Consider the following 20,154-nt stretch of genomic DNA (forward strand, 5'->3'; position numbering starts at 1 on the left):
CTGTCATGCCGAGAAAGACGGATGATGAAGTGGGTAGGGTGGGGGAGGCAGGTTGGCCAGCAAGAAGAGCTGCGTGGATGGAAGGTAAGGTGGGATAAGACAGGACCAGGTGCCCCAATGCACCGTGCCTCTAGGGATGAAGCCCTCACTACAGGATCAAAGGTGGAATTAGCTTGATTTCAGTTCCCTGTTACTCCTTCCCCTGGCTTGGTCTGGGGTTAGCTGCCTAGCTGTTCAGAAATGAAACCGTGGAAGCAGAGAGAAGGGGTCTGGCTAATGGATTTTTGTTTTTACATCTATTTTCTTTGCTTCCTGCAGCGCTGAGCTCAAGTCAGATGAATGCCCTCTCCCCCCGGCTCTGGGCTCTGCCTTTCACGAACCTGTTGGCTCAATATCTTCATAAATGATCTGGAGGATGGTGTGGATTGCACTCTCAGCAAATTTGCGGATGATACTAAACTGGGAGGAGTGGTAGATATGCTGGAGGGCAGAGATAGGATACAGAGGGACCTAGACAAATTGGAGGATTGGGCCAAAAGAAACCTGATGAGGTTCAATAAGGATAAGTGCAGGGTCCTGCACTTAGGACGGAAGAACCCAATGCACAGCTACAGACTAGGGACCGAATGGCTAGGCAGCAGTTCTGCGGAAAAGGACCTAGGGGTTACAGTGGACGAGAAGCTGGATATGAGTCAGCAGTGTGCCCTTGTTGCCAAGAAGGCCAATGGCATTTTGGGATGTATAAGTAGGGGCATAGCGAGCAGATCGAGGGACGTGATCGTTCCCCTCTATTCGACATTGGTGAGGCCTCATCTGGAGTACTGTGTCCAGTTTTGGGCCCCACACTACAAGAAGGATGTGGATAAATTGGAGAGAGTCCAGCGAAGGGCAACAAAAATGATTAGGGGACTGGAACACATGACTTATGAGGAGAGGCTGAGGGAACTGGGATTGTTTAGTCTGCAGAAGAGAAGAATGAGGGGGGATTTGATAGCTGCTTTCAACTACCTGAGAGGTGGTTCCAGAGAGGATGGTTCTAGACTATTCTCAGAGGTAGCTGATGACAGGACAAGGAGTAATGGTCTCAAGTTGCAGTGGGGGAGGTTTAGGTTGGATATTAGGAAAAACTTTTTCACTAGGAGGGTGGTGAAGCACTGGAATGCGTTACCTAGGGAGGTGGTAGAATCTCCTTCCTTGGAAGTTTTTTAGGTCAGGCTTGACAAAGCCTTGGCTGGGATGATTTGATTGGGGATTGGTCCTGCTTTGAGCAGGGGGTTGGACTAGATGACCTCCTGAGGTCCCTTCCAACCCTGATATTCTATGATTCTAAATCTAGGCTGGCACGAAAGGGAGGCTCAGCTGAAATGAACTAACCCCAGCCAACCTGGGCTGGCACATACAGAGCGCCCTGCTCAATGAGCAGAGGGCACCCTCCTGCTGACAGCGTACTGCTGTAGTTGTTTCTGCTGTGTAAGAGAATATAGTAAGAAGAGCAGGGAATGGATTTTATTAACACTATTGAGCTGCTTGTGAATGGTTGTGTGGCTATAGGCGCGTGCGCATTTGTGTGTGTGTATATATATAAAAAATTCTCAGTTGAATTCTGTGGAAATTTTGTTTAGTGACATTTTTGACTCCTTTTGAGTGCTTAAACAGCTACATCTAGCGACTTTTCAGGGTTTGTCTGGTGACTTCCTACTTTGTGGAATTGACAGCACTGTCGGTGAGCACTTGCCAGCAGATGCGGGCCGCCCGGGCAGGGAGCGGGAAGACACAGGAGTTGCCTCCCAACACGGAGTGAGCAGCTGGGTTGGTGTGGGGGGGGCACATTGACAACACACGTTAACAGCTGTAAAGGGGTAACCCTCGGCCTCAGACTGCTGTCATTAAATGGCGGTCAGACTCCCCCTCACACTGCCACTCCTCGGTGATTTTAAATTAAAAAAATTTACATACACACACCCCAGTTCCATTGAACTGGGCATTCAAATAAGTAAAAATCTAAAAAACACTCCCCCTCTTTCCCCTCCCATTTACAAACAAGGGCACTCAAATTCTGCCCAGTCGGCAAAGTGCTCAACAGCTCCAGCTGGCACAGCACAGAGCTGCAGCGTGAAAATTACTGACGAGTTATAGCCTGACGTGACTAGATTTCTGTCCAGAGCATGAAGGCCACCTGAACTGAGCATTTCCCAGAGGAGCTACAGGTTGGGTTCTTGGACAGTTAAGCCTTTTGTCTCCCAAAACATGAACTATTTAAAACTAGACAAGCCTTCGCTCCTATGCACTTCATGTTGAATAGATATTTTAGAAATGCTTATTAGCAGCATCGACATCAAGCTTAGCAAGCTTGTATTTTTTTTAAAAGTGACCTGGGATTTTCAGTTGTATTATAAGATTTTTTTTTTTTTTTTTTTTAATTTCAACTTCAAGGAGTTTGATAGTTTTAGTGATCTGAATGGAGTCCGCTGTCTACTATATGACATAAGTTACCTGCAACAATAGTTCAATATAGCAAAACCTTTGGTAATGCTGATTGTTAATAGTGTATGTTTGATTTTCAGAATATCTACTAATGAGACAAAAGATATTGGATATTCTTCATTTAGAGAAAGTCAGCAAAAAGGGGAATAAGATTACTGCATATTCTGAATACCCTTTTTTGACTTCTCCAATATGCAACAGTCCCATGCTTGTTACTTACAAGAGTTTGTCTAGAAGGTGACACTATCTTACCTTAATTGGACAGAAAATTCAGCATGGTATGTGTTTTCAGAAAACAGGAATTACATATACTAGGTGGCATGATTCTTTAGCAAATCTGTGCCTATTCTCTTCCTTCTTTATGCTAATATTTTAATACATCAAACCCAAAGCTGTGCTTTGACTTTTCACATTGCTTTATATGGTTTTTATGGCACTCTTCATCATCGCGGTCAAGAGCCTTAAAGTCCAGACTTTGTTTCTAAAATATCCTTTGCAGTAGGGTAGTATTTTCTCATTTTACAGATGGGAAATGGAGGCAGAGAGATGAAGTGACTTTGCTAAAGTGTCACAAAATCAATGGGACAGCCAGGAACAGAATTTCCCAAGTGCCTTAATCCCCAAACCTTCCTCCCTATCAGCATTTTAGTACAGCTGTAGCACTCAAATTATGATTTGTGCTGTTGGCTGCTTCATGTGATTCTAACAGTCCATGTCTCACTGCTCGAAACATTTAATAAAAAAACAACATTGAAGTAGAGGGTTTTCACCTAAAAGCTGATGGAATAAAGACACTGCACACACACCTTTAAAATTATAAATTCACAATTTATTTCAAATAAACCACTCCACCGCTGGGAAATATTTCAAGGGCATTTTCCTTTGCCCCTTCCCCTCCAATGCCTATAAAGAAAGCTAAGAGTGGTGTCAGTTTCTTGGAGAAGACCTCGCCAACAGAACAAGGCAACCAGGAAACAGCAACACTCTCCATAATACTAAAGCTCCCACAGCAGCAGCTACCTGAAATCCTGGAGAACAATCCAACTGAGCAGATGCAGGTGAGAAAAGGAGTCCCTAGAACAAGTCTCATTTAAAAATAAAGGTCTATTTATCACCTGCTTAAAAAGTCTAAAAGTTTGAATGTGAAATTATAGTACAGAAACCTCCTGCTGTTCCTGTCCCACATTGGTACAGTGAGCAGTTCATGTGCGGAGCAGCAGTCATGCAGTTTATATTGTCAGTAGAAAACTTTGTACTGTCCGGGAAGCCTGATGACTGTTAGAGATCTGAGTCAGCCAGTGCATTAGCATGAGCAAAGCTGAAATAAAGAGTATCAGATGCAAGGATGGAGAGAGAGGTCAGGCTGACCTAGGAATAGCAAGCAGCTGCAAAAAGAGGAAGGGACAAACACTGCAAAACTGCGATGTTACTGGTGCGGGGGAAAATTTGTATCTTTTTAGAGTTAATAACCTGATCCAACTTCTATTCTCAGGCCACCACAATGACTTGAAAGGGGCTGTGTTCACATAACAGAATTTGCCCCTTTATCTTTGATCTCAAGAACACTAATTTCTTTCCTATCAATCACCCACCTCTCAAACAGCAGCAGCTTATCCTCTTCAGATGCCAGAATGAGCAGGAAATGGGGATCACTCCACAGTTTTAACTGTTCCTATACTACAGCCTACAAATATTGCCCTCTTTGGGCTCACACTGCAAAGACACAATCCCGCCTTGTTTTCCCCCACAGAGGGTGGAAGCAGGATCTGTTCATGGGAACCAGGAAATTCACAGCCTACTTCCTGGAAGAGTTTTGGAGAAACAAAACCCTGTTGATAAAGCTTGAGTTTTGTGTAATTCCAAAGAGAGAGGTGTCTTTCAAAGCAGTCTGTAAAGTGCTCATCACCAAGGTGTCTGAGCAGTCTGGACTGCGAGTCGGCTCTCAGGGCCATTTGGCGATTGGTTCCTGCCATCTGATCTACACTACTCCAGGAATGAGGATTTTAAAACACTTCGTGTTTAAGCAAAATATGCTTATCCTGGTTCAGAGCTGAATGCTTATGTGATGTAAGTGAGCAGGGAGAAGAGGGCACCATCTGGCAGCAAAGCTGAGTATTTAGGATTCGAAAAGATACTGCCCTATACCTCTCTGACAAACAGACCAAATTTCACCTGAATGCAGCTAGCTTAACTAGAACACCAGTTCATATCGTACATTAGTACATTGCGCTTTACATCTTGAAAGCGCTATACACACATTAGCTCTGCACAGTGGGGTACACTGTACAAACTCTGGCCACATGATTAGTTCATACAATAAGTAACCCTCTCAAACTGATAGCCCTCTCTTTTCGCCCACCTTCACATGATTAAAACCTACATACCCAGTTCTGGGTGCTAGAGTCATATGGTGCATGTCTCTCATGGAACCAAGAGAGTAGCTCCATAGCAGTGTGAGTTTATTTTGTCAAGCAGGAATTAGGAAGACTCCCAGTCAGTCTTTCATCCTGTCAAGTCAAAAAGGGTGAAAATAAGAGTATCCTAGTAAGGAATGTGTCAGGGCAGCATTCCTCATGAAAATGGCATGGAAGGGAATTCACTACTTTCACCCTAGAATTGGGGATTTCCTCGGATCAGGACACTCAACTACTCCATTTTTGCCTACATATAGCAGATGCATGCACAAGTCCATGTGTTACACAGGCACCTGTACCTGGTACATCCACCATAGTAAAGTGTTCACATTTAAGCCACTGGTTTGAAGGGACTCCCTTGTTAAGATGAATTGGGGAGGTCACTTAAAAAAATTGTTTATATTTTGCATTAAACACACCCAGACAAAAGCTCTGAGAGTCCCAGGCAATAATCAGACTGATAATAACCATCCAGCAGCTTTAATACCAATACACACATACATTACCTCCACCAGTCAGTTTTCGGTCTGGCTTGGTGCAGGCTCTGAGAGAGCAGTACAAGGTTAGCTCTAGCACTTCTCTCTGAGTGCCTGTCTACATTGCCAAGACGCGTGTCAGGGATCACATTATGCATTACTGTTCCCCCTTGACTTGCAATGGGGTTTAGTCTTGCCTGGGTAAATGAGACCAAAGTAGTTTGATCATGCTGTTACACGCCTTGGATGACTGGTCTTTACAAAGCTGTATGCATTGAAGTAACATGGCTTGTTCCGCTCTACCTAACAAGACCAAGCCTATTTAACACTGTTAGAACAACTGTTCTCACAGTCTCCCAAACACCATAGTTTTGGCAGCACAGAAAACCCCTAAAAACCAACTAAAGCAAAAATCCACATGGAAGACCTTAAGTTCACTGAATGCAAAGATCTGAATTACTTCTAGGCATATCTCCTATATTAACCTGATCTCTGCCCTATAACACCTCCATTTGCTTTGGTTCATGCAGCACAAACTACTGCTGAGAGAAGAGATGCCACACATAATTGTGCTGATATGCAGCCACCACTGATGCTGTAAGGTGCCAACACCGCAGCAGCGACCCTCTAACCTCCAGCCACTTTCCTCGTGCAGCCACAGGCCAGTGCTACAAAGCGCATGTTAGAGGAAAGGGAACTCTAGCTGGGTTATTTCATAACCCTCAGTGCATAAAAGAATTTTGGGGCAGAAGCCCATTAAATTTACAAGCAGATTATTAAGGAAGAACACTCCACTGCCAATTTATTTTTAAAAAGGGTTGTGTGTTATTCTAGGGTTTGTTTGTATAATTGTACAACCGTTGAAAATTACATAAATTGTAATGATCTAATACTATTAACAGCCATTCAGAAAAATTCCCTCTCTCAAAAGCCATCTGGGGTAGGAGGAAACATCCCATGAAAGATGTCAATCTGAACTCCAGCCTCTAGCCTGGCAGAAACGAAAAGCAGAAAAATAAAAAACAGAAAGGGACTAAGATGGGGCGTTTGCACGTGTCTGTTTTGCAAGGGGAGGGGATGGTTTTGTCCTTGGCCGGGTTCTCCCACAGGCAGTGCTCATTTGTCACGATGCAGCCACCGTCACCTTGCTTGCTGCTCTCACCCCTGCACCCCATCACCTCCTTCCGCCTTATGTGTCATGGAAGTCTTTAAGCAAGGTCCTCCTCCTCTGTTCTGCTATATGCATCTGATTCTCTAAATCCTGGAACAAAGAACAGCAAGGCAGAACCCCATTAATCTGAACTCCCCAGAGGAAAAGAAAAGGCACTTGTACGGTAGAGCGTGAGGACCATTCACGGCTTCTCAAGCAAATTCAGGACTGCAGGGACCCTTCCGATTTGACGCTGTGTAAAAGGACTGTCCCTCTGAACCCAATTCTCCTTACATTTCCCTTTTTAGAGGGTTTCTGATGCTCCCTCCCACCTCCGAAAAGCAAAAAACCCCATACACCAGGGTAACTTCCCCTCCAGCAAAGGGCTGAATGCATCTTCCTTCAGAGCCTGTCAGCCATGGTTCAGTCAGCCAGGAGTAAAGTTCTTCCCCACCCCCGCCCCCCTCCCCACCACCCCCAACTAGGAAGCAAGCATCTGCAGGTCAAGGGAACAAAAGGTCAGACTCAAAGCTAATCTGATTGCCCTCATCTGCCTGCCAAGCTGGCCTGGGCCATTTTGTGCAGGTACTAAGCCACCTGTACGTAAAGGGCTGCCCAGCAGACACAGGGGAACAGATAACTTACCCCTCTATCATAGCTGTCTGCTCGCTCCACCTTCCAGGAGAGGTTTTCTATTTCAGCTTCCAACTGAGCCTGCTGGTATTCAAACTGATCAACAGTACAGACAATTAGAGAAACCAATCTACCCTGAGCAGCTTTATGCCACCAAACTGGTGTGGTGAAAGGAAGCACACACACCTAGGGTCCTTCCTCTCCGCAACAGGTTTGGTGGAGCAAATCTCTGGAACACTTGGGAAAACAATAAGCACTAGAATGTGGCATGTCCAGTGACTTCAAAATCCTAAGGAAGATGGATTTTTGTACATTCAACTTTTAATTATTCAAGCATTAGGATACAAGGAGGAAACTGACACCACCAACTGGTGTTTGCAGTCTGGTGAATCTCCATCCCACTTAGGGGCTGGAAACGCAGTTTCTGCCCTGTACAGACCTTCATGTAAAACAAGGGCTGAGTACTATGGTGTTACCAACAAGGAAACTTTACCCCAGAAACCCTGTCTCAAAACCACTTAGTTTAAGTCGCGTGTTGGGCCTATCAAAGCGGCCCCCTTGATAGTAAAGCGATGTAAGCAACTGAGCAGCTGGGTTGGTTTATAATTAAAGGGGGTTTCAGTCAGACGTGGAAAGAGTAAGGTTCATTTATTTGTCCTGCCCCAACTACAAACTTGGGAAAGAAGGACAAAAACAGAAGTCAGCAAACGTCTAGCTGAAGGTTATGTCTACACTGTGATCAAAGGTGTGTCTGCAGCACAGGTAGACAAACCCCAAGCTAGATTTGATCTCACTAACTCAAATACTAGCAGCAAAGCAAAACTCAAGTCAAACAATAGCGTGTAGAGCCCCAGATGTTGGCTTGCCAGCCAGCCAGCCCTAGGGCAGCGTGCCCTGGCTAGCGCCCTACCACTTGCACTGAGGTTTACTACTTCCTTTTTGATACAGTTTCCTGAAAGGTTAACCTGTTGATGTGACTCTCCCATCTCCCAGGACATAGGAGCCAGTAGTAACCAACTCAGATTCCAGATACATGTGCTTGCTTATGATGCGAATTCTTATGGAGAAAAATTGCTTGACAACTAGTTTGTCATTCACACTGTAGTATTATTCTATAGTAAAGTCTGTAAAAACAGGGACGTCTCTGGAATGACACCCAGCAAGAGCTTTGCTATTAAATCTGAGGGGGAGCAGAAGGAGGAGGGTTTTGAGCTGATTATGAAGTTTGAGGATACGTGAGGTTCAATGTCACATATATGTAATTACACGGATTTATTATAAACACACAAACTCTGGGACTGAGGAGACAAATCTAGGTGTCTGCTTAGCTCACTATGCTCCCTAGTTAGATGCCAAGAAGTCTCAGCAAACACCTTACCAATTTCTTCCTGGGGCCAGACTCCATGTAGTAGGCGTATGGATATGTGTACTGCAGGGTGTAACGACACTACAACAGAAGAGGAAAAGAGTTTTAGATCTGGATGTTGTTAGCACAGATTATTTCTATGACTAATATAGGGACACAGGAGTTGCTAGACCAGTCCAGTATAGCAGAGGCCATTACCAGATGCTTCTGAGGAAGGTGCAGGAAACACCTGTCAGGACCAATTATGGAATAACCTACTCAAAAAGGCATCCTCCTGCTAACCTCAGGCAGTTAGTGTCTGATTCAGGGCATAACATCCCTTACAGATCTAACCTCTGAATTGCCTCCCTCTTCAGTGTGCTACTCAGATGGAAGTGTTTTGGTGTGTAGGCTCTCTCCTGTGGACTGAAAGAGCCCAAAATGCCCACCTTTGCAAGCAGCTTTGCAGCATTCTGCAGGTACTGCCAGTCTATCCATGTTCCCAGGTTGTTCATCACCCTTTCCTGGATCTTCTCCTGAATTCGCTGGTATGTCTGTGCCTCTAACTGCAAGCTTTTATTGTGGTTCTCCCACTGCAAAAGTAGAAGAAAAAGGGCATGAGATCAAAGTGCTGCTACCTACAGATAGACGCTCCAGCAAACAGGAAGTAAGATGGGGCTGGAGTCCAGCAGGATAGGATATGCTGTGGGCAGGACCACAGCAAGGCAGCACCCACTAGTTGCAAGCCCATGGAGGTTACACTATAAGAGGCAGGAGAGAGCAGGGAGCAAACCCAGCCCCTCTGTAGAAATGCCCTATGGTCACATCAGCATCTTGTGAGCAACTAGAAGGAGTAAAATAATGGGGATTTCCCCACTTAAGAGGTCTCTGCCAAGAGAGTTAGATTAACCTTTAACATGGGCTTACTGAAAGCTGACACATCTGTGCTATGAAACATCATTGTAAAACTTGGCCATTTCCCAGAATCCCTTGATCTGGAAAGCCAAGATTATTAATTTATTATTATTTTAAGACTAGATTAATGCTATGATAAGCAGCTGTTGATATCTGAATGAGGAAACGAGTGCATGCTGACCTCACAGAAAAGCGGCAACCTTGGATCTACAATGTTTTCTTCTAGAGAAGCTACATTAGACCTGTACAGTTTGACCAGTCCTAGTCATGCCTGCTGCAGGGAAAGAGGAGCTGTGACGGTTAGTGACAGATTCCAAAAGCCTTTCTTTAAACATGAAATCCCCTTAAAATTTCATTAAACCCCATGATGGAGTTTTAATTGAAACACACGAGATTAGTTTCTTCTTGGTCCCTACAAATTCATGCCATAAGGAGCTTTGGAAACTTCCCTGGTCCTGCGAGGAAATGGTTGCAGCGATATTGCATGAGTGCAGGGACTGGACGAGATGATCTCTCAAGGTCCCTTCGAGTCCTATGATTCTAGGATACTTATCTGCCACAACATAGCAGCATCTTGCAGAGCGACACTATTTTGTATTGTTTGTATCATTGTAGCACCTAGGATTGATGAGAATCCCATTGTACTAGCTGCTGTGAAAGAACAGAAAAATGCAGGCAATACTGATTTTCTGCAGCATCAGGAAACTTAAGCAATCTCACATGGTTTGCTTCAATGGAGAACAAAAGTTAACAGCTTGGCTGGGATTTGTTGGGCAGAATTTTGAGTCTGAAGGAACAAAGACAGGACCTAAACTGGGACTCCAGAAGCTACTTCATCTGTACAGAATCCTTTGTTTGTGCAGTTTCTTACACCAACATTGCTGGCAATAACCTTTGCACCCGGCAGGGACATTAAAAGGCTACAGCAGCTCTGGCCAAAGAGATGTGTCCTACCCGCTCAAAATAGAACAAGTACTTCTTAAGGGCCTCCCTGGCCTGTGCTTGCTGACTCTGGTTTACAATATCAGGATTCTCTTTGTACCGACTGCATTCGTAGTACTCGCTACCGTGGGTCTTCCAGTCCCCCAGACACATCCAGCAGAAGTCTGCAGAGAACAAGGCACAATCACTGTGATGCACAGAAAAAAATGAGTTTCCAGAAACCAAGTTACAGAGAAACAGCCCCTCTGTTTCAGGGGCTTCCTTCAGCCAAGCAGCATGTAAAGTTTATTTGTGCCATTTTGCCCAGGGGGAAACAGAATACAGCTTGTGGGCTAAATACAACCCCGTCTTGGGGGTCTATATCTAAATATGGAGATGCAGCTTGTGAGGTAACACTTCCAGCGTGCTCCAGAGAGACACTGCTTGGATCCACACGGAGTGTTGGAAACTGGGACATGTCGTCTCCGCAGGCTGCACCTCAGTTAAAGAAGAGGGCAGCTGCAGTCTTACTAGCTAGTGACTGCAGCTCTCTGATTATTGGCAAGTTGCCAGCATGGGTCTCTGATGGATCAGATTTGAAGGATCCTAATCTAATCAAGCAGCGAACAAATCCACACAGATAATCCACTTCCAATTCTCACGGGTGCACGGTGGGTGGTGTTGGTAGCCTGTGGTACACAGGTCAGGCTAGATGATCTGATGATCCCTTCTGGCCTTAAATTCTGTGACTCTAAGACACCTATCCATATCCAGTGGTTTAGGAGATAGCGTTAGATGAGAAATCACTGAGGGCAAGCCTACACTTGAAACGCTGGATTAGCACTACTGTGCTGCTGTAGCACTCAAGTGAAAACACTCCTGCGTTGAAGGGAGAGAGCTCTCCCGTCGACCTAGTTAATCCACCTCTGCAAGAGGCGGGAGCTATCACTGGGAGAAGCCCTCCCGCTGACACAGCGCTGTCTACACAAAGGGTTAGGCTGGTATAACTATGTTGCGCGGGGTGTGGATTTCTCACATCCAAGCCCCGTACCTATACAGATACAAGTTGGTAGCGTAGTCCTGGCTTGAGGGGGAGGACGTAGGTAAAAGAGCTAAGGAGAAAAAGTAGAGCAACAGCTAAACCCACAAAACAGACCTGCCTGGTTTTAGAGGTGGGATACTCGTAGTGTTCTGTCAGGAAGGAGAAAAGATGGGGGTTAAACAGTTGCTGTACAAATTGCTTCTGAAAGGCTTACCTTTCCCATTCAGTTTGGTTGAAATCTGCTAATTCCACCAAAGGGCTAGCCTGCCCTCTTTCCAGTTTCAATCACTGTGGTATCTAGGAACTTGTTGCTCACCTACTCCTGATACCACAGCATCCCACCAAGTCACTACCATTCCTGCTGATCTTCTCGCAGCAAAGGAAGTGAACTGGGATGGGTAGATTTTAAATGTTTTCTGAGGTGGGTTATCATCTTCCTTAGCCTCCCTACTGGCTGATTGCTGCAACATGGGAGCCCCAGCAGCAGGTAGTCTCACCCACTTCCCTGGGATAAGAGAAATTTACCATCCTACAAAAGCCATTTGCTTTGCATTCCTGATATTTTACAGGGCTTTAATAAGGGCTGAAGACAACCAGGCTGCTTCTTGCTTGGGAATGGACTGAGGAGCAGTCTAGCGGATAAGGTTATAGAGATCAACAACAGACCTACACCTGCTTCTTTGGTTTGGTCTATGTAAGGGCTAATTCTGTCCATCAGTGAACATAAAGACTAAGGCTAATTTGACAAAGGCTCAGAGTTCCATTACAATGCAAGTGGTTTCACCTGGTGGTACAGAAATCCATGTACAAAACAAGAACTACATCAGGAAACCTTTTAAACACCAGAGCACATTTCTGAGGAGCATCAATCTCATGACAGAAAGGGAGCTGAAGACCTTTTTACAGCGTTAAATCTAAATGCCACTGAAGCATCAGAAACCAGTTAAGAACATAGAAAGTGAAACAATAATCCTCTATCACCAAGTCAGATGTGTAATTAGAATCCTCTTCATATTTGTACTGGGAGAAGTGGTTAACTGGCTATTTAGGACAACAAAATTGACTACCGGGGTAATACAGGAATATTCCGTTTCCCCAACAGATTTCAGATACTGCTACTTACCGTGCTTGCATTTAGAGCATTGCTGAAAAAGAAGGAAAGACGAGACATTAGCAATCTGCAAAAGGACAGAAATGTTTCAGCTAAAGACAAGGAAGATCTGAAGTATTCAGGGAATTGCTCACCATGTGATTGCAGCCTCCATTCTTTTCAATACAGATATTGCACTTGGGACACTGGAAAAAACAAAAGCATTAATTAGATCCAGCTGGTCTGTAATATTCCTTTAGAACATAATGCCAGCTCCATTATTCCACATATGCTATTCCTGTCAAACCCATTTTAAAATGGGACGAAGGGGGGATGGATGGATGGCTCAGGGCATCAACAACAGATCAGAGGTTTGAGATAACAGTTCCAAGGAATAAGGTCATTATTCTTAGTGTTACCACTTGTGAACCAAAGTTCACTCTCAAAAGTTACCATTAACAGGCTGGTCAGGTTTAGCAATTCAACCAGTTTACATAGAAAGACAGTACTGGCCATAGTGACTCAGACCACAGGATCATCTAGCTCTGTATCCTGCCTTCAGTAGTAGCCGATTGGTAACTGCTTCAGGGGAAGTACAAAGCCATCATACACCTGCCTGACTATACAGTGCTTTACCTAGGTTTCTTTGTTCCACAGGTAATCAGCTGATATTCTGCACAATTTGACTGCTATTATATTTTCATGGTTTGCATAGCTACAGGAAGTAATCCAGCTTTGCCAGTTTGAATCTGAAGACACCAAATCATATCACAGTCCAGAACTGCCACGACCAGTCTGGATCTATTGGGGTCTCTGACCTAGAAACTAAGGGCACTGAATTCATAACCATTTCCCTGAACCATAAAGTCCTAAATTAAATCCAGCTACAATGAATTCCAAAGGTTCACCTCACGCTGCATAAACAGCTCCTTTTCTTGAGTCTAAATCTGTTGCCTTTAAATTAATCAAGTGCTCAGAAAACCTAAGTTATGGACAAAGACCTTTAAGTCATGGAGTCCCTTTGGCTCCCCCAGCCAGAACAGGACTAGGCCTTACAATAGGCATATTCCTTTTCACACTGCCCTGCATAGCTGTGCAGACTTAAATTGCATCCCCCACTTCAGGCTAGATAACCCTAGGACTTTTGCTTATAACGCCTCATCCTGCAAATGGAAACTGACGCTCTAGAGCTTTTCATTCTCCAAAATCCATGGCTAGAACCAAAGCTATACACTGCTACAAATGGGGATGGGCTATATTATCTACCCTTCGTGTATCCAAGCATTCTCCTTTAAAAAAAAAAAAAAAATTTAACTGCAGCTGTACACCAGATAAGTGCTTGAGCCAACCACTGTGCTGCTTCTCTGCCATTAGAGGGCAACATACCCAGCTGCAGATTAATGCTTGCAATGAATTTAGCAGAATGAAGACTAGGGTATAGAGGGAGCACTTCAGTAACCAGCGCTACACACAGGTGGGTTTCCCAGTTTAAAGTGTATTTGCAGTAATAGAGTCAGCCACAGAATCACAGAAATGTAGGACTGGAAGGGACCTCAACAAGTCGTCGAGTCCAGTCCTCTGTGCTGAGGCAGGACTAAGTATTATCCAGAATCTAGAGCATCCCTGGCAGGTGTTTATCTAACCTGTTCTTAAAAACCTCCATGACAGACATTTCACAACCTCTCTTGGTATTTTTTTCCAGTGCTTAATCACCCTGACAGTTAGGAAGTTTTTCCTAACGTCTAACCTAAATCTCCCTTGCTGCAATTTAAGCCTATTGCTTCTTGTCCTGCCCTCAGTGGAAAAGGAGAACAATTTATCACCCACCTCTTTACAAGGTTTTACAAACTTGAAGAGTTATCCAGTCCCCTCTCAGTCTTCTCCAGACTAAACAAACCCAATTTTTTTCAATCTTCCCTCATAGGTCATGTTTTCTAGACCTTTAATCATTTTTATTGCTCTTCTCTGGACTTTCTCCAGTTTGTTCACATCTTTCCCAAAGTGTGGTGCCCAGAACTGGACACAATACTCCAACTGAAGCCTTATCTGTACTGTGTAGAGTGGAATAATTACTTCTTGTGTCTTACTCACAACACTCCTGCTAATACATCCCAGAATGATGTGATCCACTGTAACCCCCCAAATCCTTTTCCGCAGTACTTGTTCCTAGGCAGTCATTTCCCATTTTATATTTCTGCAATTGATTATTCCTTCTTAAGTCCAGTACTTTGCATTTGTCCTTATTGAATTTCATCTTATTTATTTCAATCCATTTCTCCAGTTTGTCAAGAACATTTTGAAATTTCAAATTTCAAATTCTCAACCAGTTCCTCCCTGTTTGTTAGAATCAAATCTCCCCTAGTCACTTCCTCTACCTTCTGTAATAATTTGTCTGCAATGTATTTCAAGAATTTGTTGGATAATTTGTCCCCCGTATTATTTTCATCAACAGATGTGTAGGTACTTGAAATCCCCCATCACTACTAAGTCCTGAGCTACAGATGATTTTGTTAGTTGTTTAAAAAAAGCCTCACCCATCTCTTCTTCCAAGTTAGGCAGTCCATAGTAGATCCCTACCATGACATCACCCTTGGGTTTTTATTCCTTTTATCCTGAAATATTTCAACCTCAGTTCAATTGTATATATCTGATAGACACAGCAACACCTCTTCCCTTTTTTCCTTGCCTGTCCTTCCTGAACAAGCAGTATCCCTCTATACCAGTGTTCCAGTCATGTGAATTATCCCACCAAATCTCTGTGATGCCAATGATGTTGTAATTGTGATTATTCAATAATATTTCTAGTTCTTCCTGTTTATTCCCCATACTTCTTGCATTAGTGTATAGACATCTGTTCATTAGATTTCAAGGTATTCAAGATCTCTGCACCAAAACCCCAAGTGGGAATTTACTAACATAAAAAAAGCAGCACAAAATGCTAAAGATGCACAGAATTGCTCCCCTCTTCTCATCAGGGACTAGAAGCCTGAAAGGAATGTTGAGGCGCTCTCCCTTACGTCTTTAGTGTGAGCACTGATGTAGTTGGCTGTTTCAGAGTCATCTGCACACTTGGTGAGCCATTTCCGGATGGTGGCACAGTCTGTGGGAGCGTGGTACATTTGCCGACACTTGAAACTTAACAGGAAGAGAAAGAAATTCCAGTGTTCAGGAGAGTTAATACATTGTGTTAATAACCAAGAAGTCAATCTTTCCTCACGACCAGGATCTGGATGGGAAACAGGTGTGAGGAAACAATCAGTTCATTCCTAAATACCACAATGAGAGGGCCTGTGTTCAACCTTTAGAACTCCTGCCAGGTCCTTCTGGGAAGGATCATTTCCTTCTCCTGAAACTCTAACATATCATAGAATATCAGGGTTGGAAGAGACCTCAGAAGGTCATCTACTCAAAGCAGGACCAATCCCCAATTTTTGCCCCAGATCCCTAAATGGCCCCCTCAAGGACTGAACTCACAACCCTGGGTTTAGCAGGCCAATGCTCAAACCACTGAGCTATCCCTCCCCCCTCACTACCTCTCTTCTGAATGGCAGTGAATACAGGGCTCCCTCTCAGACAAGTGAGCATCTGACTGCCTGATGAGCCGCGCCATCATCTTTTCCCTGGAGTCCCAGCATCACTTTTAAGAGAATGGAGCAAGCCTATGTCATCCAAGATAAATTCCAAATAGGCTTCTGTTCAGGGTTAATTGCATGAAACTACTGGGAGGCTTGGTTACTAACCCATGTATATTACTGTCCCTGGGACACTCAAGATGCAGCTAGACCTTTTGAGTAGGGAGTGTCAGAAGATACTCCAGCAGCAACCCTTTCAATATTACTCCCACTTCTGTTACTCCTCTCCTGGACATTGCAAGCCAGGAAAGCACCATTAGCTTTCCTATCCTGTGGAAGTTTATTCTTATGCTGGAGAGGACCTCACACACATAGAAGTTTAAAGATAGAGTATTCTAGACTTCACATACAGAACTCAGCTGACATCTTATCTGAATGGTACGCTCTGTTTCTATGCAAGTTTAGGAGCACTCACACCATGGAAGCCTGTGTGTATAGTTAGGATATCGGAGTCCCTTGGCTTTGTGGTTCGCTGGATACTGGCAATGCACTAGAGACTCCGGGAACAGGAATGCTCAGAAATAAATATACAAACACAGGAAGCAGACAGGCTCCAGCAGTAGCAGCCATTAAGGCTTTGTACCCAAAATCACTCACCAATGCTTGTACCATAATTGGTAGATAATCCAAGCTACAGACGAAACTAGACGAGACTTGTTTTCCTTGATTACTAAGGGCCCAATTTTCAGAGGCGCTCAGAACCCACAGCTTCCATTGAGTTCAGCAAGAACTGACCACCACTGAAAGGCAGGCCCCAGCCTACACCCTTATTACACAGATGGCTCAAGTTACAAACAACCCTAGTAATACATTTGTAATGCTTCGACACACTAGACCTGTTCTCAAATGAAGTGATCTTAAGGAGAGCGTATGCCTGTGCCCCAGGCTTTCCTCACAGACTTTAAGCCTTTGACTTCCTTACCAGAAAACTTCATTGCATCGATTGCACTGCACTCGCCGAGCTTTGGGCTCCTGTACCTGTATGACCATGGGGCAGTCTGCACCGGGACACAGCTGCAGCTGGTAATGGCTCTGCAAATACACCAAGTGGCAAGGTTAGCAATAGGTATGGGAGAATATTGATCTCCATTCTTAGTGAGTAAAAGTCCCGCCTTTTGTTAATGTGAATCCATAGTTCTTAGATCTGGAGAAGTCAATGGAAAGAGCCACCAGAAGATGTCCAACAGTGGGCAATCAATTTCTTCTACATGCAGAGGAGGTTAATTAGTTAAGTGCTTGCCCCAACAAAAGATTTGGAGGCTTTATATTTTGCATTTGTTCAAAGTTGAGGTTGCACGGGTTAGTCATGAAATGAGGAAATTCGAGATCCCATCCATAACGTCAGGAGACCGTGATGAGAAACTCCAGACAGATCTTGAATTTCACTCTACTTGAACTCCTTCCCCCACACCTCATATTCCACCCCCTTGCTGCCCCAGGGCACAGACTCCGCTTCTCAATTATGGCTAGTCTGTCCCCTCCCTGTGACTCCCTACAGTTGCTGGGGAGAGGGTGTCATTTGCCCACGCGGCACCAGGCATCTAGAGTACTTCTTTCTCCGTCCAAGTCACTGAGTTACTTCCTCTAAATCTTGAACATTCTTGTTCTCTCTAGCTTAGATGTGACTCATGAAGCTTTGCAGAGCGAAGGCACGTACAAAGAATGCTGTATAATAGTGACCTCAGCTGCATCGGGATGAGGGGCAAGTCTGTAGCTACCTAAAAATATTTCTTGGTCTTGCACCAATATTTACCATTCAGCTTAAGTTCTCCACTCTAACACTAGAGCACTTGGCTTCAAAATATGGGCCAAGCACCAGCTGGAGTCACTGGGATGACATTAGAGCAAGATTTACTCTGGCAAATCATGTGCGAACTCGGACAGTGAGCCCTGCACCACAACACAAGCCACAGACAGCATGCCTGGCAGCTACAATCCTGCAGCTGCTACTGCATCTCTAGCCCCTGAACTCTCTAGAGAGGCATCATCAAGAAGCCCAGACATCAAGATCAATATTTTACAAGTCACTAGTGATTTTGGGTGCCCAGCTTGGGACACTTTACACCAACATTTCTCAAATGTGGCCACCAGGGGCTTTTCTTGGAGCCACAGCCTCCTGGGCTGTGATTGGGGGTGGGAAGGAGCAAAGCAGAGGCCCCTCCCACTCCCTGGTGCTCCTGGATGCACCATCTTTGTGATAGTTGCTGGGGCTGCGAGCAGGAGTTGGGTACTGCCCCCCTCTGGAAACACCATGGGCACAATGCGGGAGGACCAGGCAGCCAGTGAATTCCCCATCTTCCCAGAGGCAGCGGGGCTCAGGCTTTGGACTTCGGCCCTGGGGTGGCAGGGCTTCAGGCTCCAGTCCTGGGCTCTGGCTACGCGGTGGTGGGTCCCAGGTTCCAGCTGCATGGCTTCGGGCTCTGTCCTCTGGCCACCCACCTCTCTACTCCCATCACCCTGGCCCCTTCTGCCTCCCCTGACCTCCCATCCCGGGCTTAATTTGTCCCCAGACTTGCCAGGGCTGAGTAATTCTGCTGTGAAAAACAATACTTGTATGTTTGTGTCATAAATATAAAGGGAAGGGTAACCACCTTTCTGTATACAGAACTATAAAATCCCTCCTGGCCAGAGGCAAAACCCTTTCACCTGTAAAGGGTTAAGAAGCTAAGATAACCTCGCTGGCACCTGACCAAAATGACCAATGAGGAGATAAGTTACTTTCAAAGCTGGGGGGGGGGGGAACAAAGGTTCTATCTGTGTGTGTGAGATGCTTTTGCTGGGACCAGAGCAGGAATGCATGCCAGAACTCCTGTAAAAAGTCAGTAAGCAATCTAGCTAGAAATGCGTTAGATTCTGTTTTGTTTAAATGGCTGGTAAAATAAGCTGTGCTGGATGGTATGTATATTCCTGTTTTTGTGTCTTTTTGTAACTTAAGGTTTTGCCTAGAGGGATTCTCTACGTTTTGAATCTGATTACCCTGTAAGGTATTTCCCTTCCTGATTTTACAGAGGTTTTTCTTTTACTTTTTCTTTAATTAAAATTATCTTTTAAGAACCTGATTGCTTTTCATTGTTCTTAAGATCCAAGGGTTTGGGTCTGTGTTCACCTGTACAAATTGGTGAGGATTTTTATCAAGCCTTCCCCAGGAAAGGGGGTGTTGGGCTTGGGGGGATATTTTTGGAGGGAAGACGTCTCCAAGTGGGCTCTCTCCCTGTTCTTTGTTTAACATGCTTGGTGGTAGCAGCATAAGGTCCAAGGACAAAAAGGTAAAAAAAAGTTTGTACCTTGGGGAAGTTTTAACCTAAGCTGGTAAGAATAAGCTTAGGAGGTCTTTCATGCAGGTCCCCACATCTGTACTCTAGAGTTCAGAGTAGGGAAGGAACCTTGACAGTTTGTTAATATCACTTTTCACAAAAAACTTAGTAGCTAGCAATAAATACATTACAATGATTTGGATATGTGTATGTGCATATTTATTTCTTTTTCTTAAATCTACTTAAATATTTTAGGAAAAAGTGCAAGAGTGGCCACAAGCAAGAGTTGGTGGCCACACTCTGAGGCCACCAAATAATTTGTCTTGAGAACCCCTGCTTTACAGGGTCCTGTTTTGCAAGGGGAAGGTGCTCAGCACTTTGGGAAAAAAACAAGCCCTTTTAAGAGGTCTCAAGTTGGGCCCTAAAAAAATGAAGCTCCCAAACGGGTCACTTTTGAAAATCTTGGCCCAAATATCTGACTACTGGGAAGGATCATGGCAAAGACCTACAGGAACATGAAGCAGAAAATACCTCCACGTAATCCCTGAAGAGGTAGCGCCGATATTTGTCTTTCAGCTCCTCGCTAGGCAGCAGTGGAAACACAAAGTCTTCTGGTGTCCGAAGTGGACAGTCCTGAGCCATGCAGGAGACCCCTATTAAAACAAGAGGCCAGTTGCTGCACAGTGCAATATGAACTGAGGAACTGATGCACGCAGATCAGAGACATGCTGTTCCCAACACAGCTTCTCAGGTGCAATTAATTGTTCTGATACAACAGTTACATTTATCAGGGCTGCT

At 44.6% G+C, this 20,154-nt stretch overlaps 2 protein-coding genes across 4 annotated transcripts in view; both read right to left on the reverse strand.

Annotated features, from left to right (window-relative positions):
- Positions 1 to 20,154, reverse strand: part of NDUFAF3 (NADH:ubiquinone oxidoreductase complex assembly factor 3) — a 131,011-nt gene that overhangs the window by 75,772 nt on the left and 35,085 nt on the right. The gene's annotated exons all lie outside the window — the stretch shown is intronic.
- Positions 3,317 to 20,154, reverse strand: part of ARIH2 (ariadne RBR E3 ubiquitin protein ligase 2) — a 123,139-nt gene continuing 106,301 nt past the window's right edge. For all 3 annotated transcript variants that reach the window (XM_074957316.1, XM_074957315.1, XM_074957317.1), the window contains 10 exons: positions 19,888 to 20,009; positions 17,025 to 17,134; positions 15,488 to 15,605; positions 12,626 to 12,676; positions 12,504 to 12,525; positions 10,372 to 10,523; positions 8,952 to 9,095; positions 8,536 to 8,604; positions 7,170 to 7,253; positions 3,317 to 6,635 (listed from right to left, as the gene is read on the reverse strand). In XM_074957316.1, the coding sequence (XP_074813417.1) occupies positions 6,564 to 6,635; positions 7,170 to 7,253; positions 8,536 to 8,604; positions 8,952 to 9,095; positions 10,372 to 10,523; positions 12,504 to 12,525; positions 12,626 to 12,676; positions 15,488 to 15,605; positions 17,025 to 17,134; positions 19,888 to 20,009 (944 nt within the window). In that variant the 3' untranslated portion in view covers positions 3,317 to 6,563. The remainder of the gene's footprint in view (positions 6,636 to 7,169; positions 7,254 to 8,535; positions 8,605 to 8,951; positions 9,096 to 10,371; positions 10,524 to 12,503; positions 12,526 to 12,625; positions 12,677 to 15,487; positions 15,606 to 17,024; positions 17,135 to 19,887; positions 20,010 to 20,154) is intronic.

The sequence above is a fragment of the Natator depressus genome, chromosome 7 (genome assembly GCF_965152275.1).
Source record: "Natator depressus isolate rNatDep1 chromosome 7, rNatDep2.hap1, whole genome shotgun sequence".
Lineage (NCBI taxonomy): Eukaryota > Metazoa > Chordata > Testudines > Cheloniidae > Natator > Natator depressus.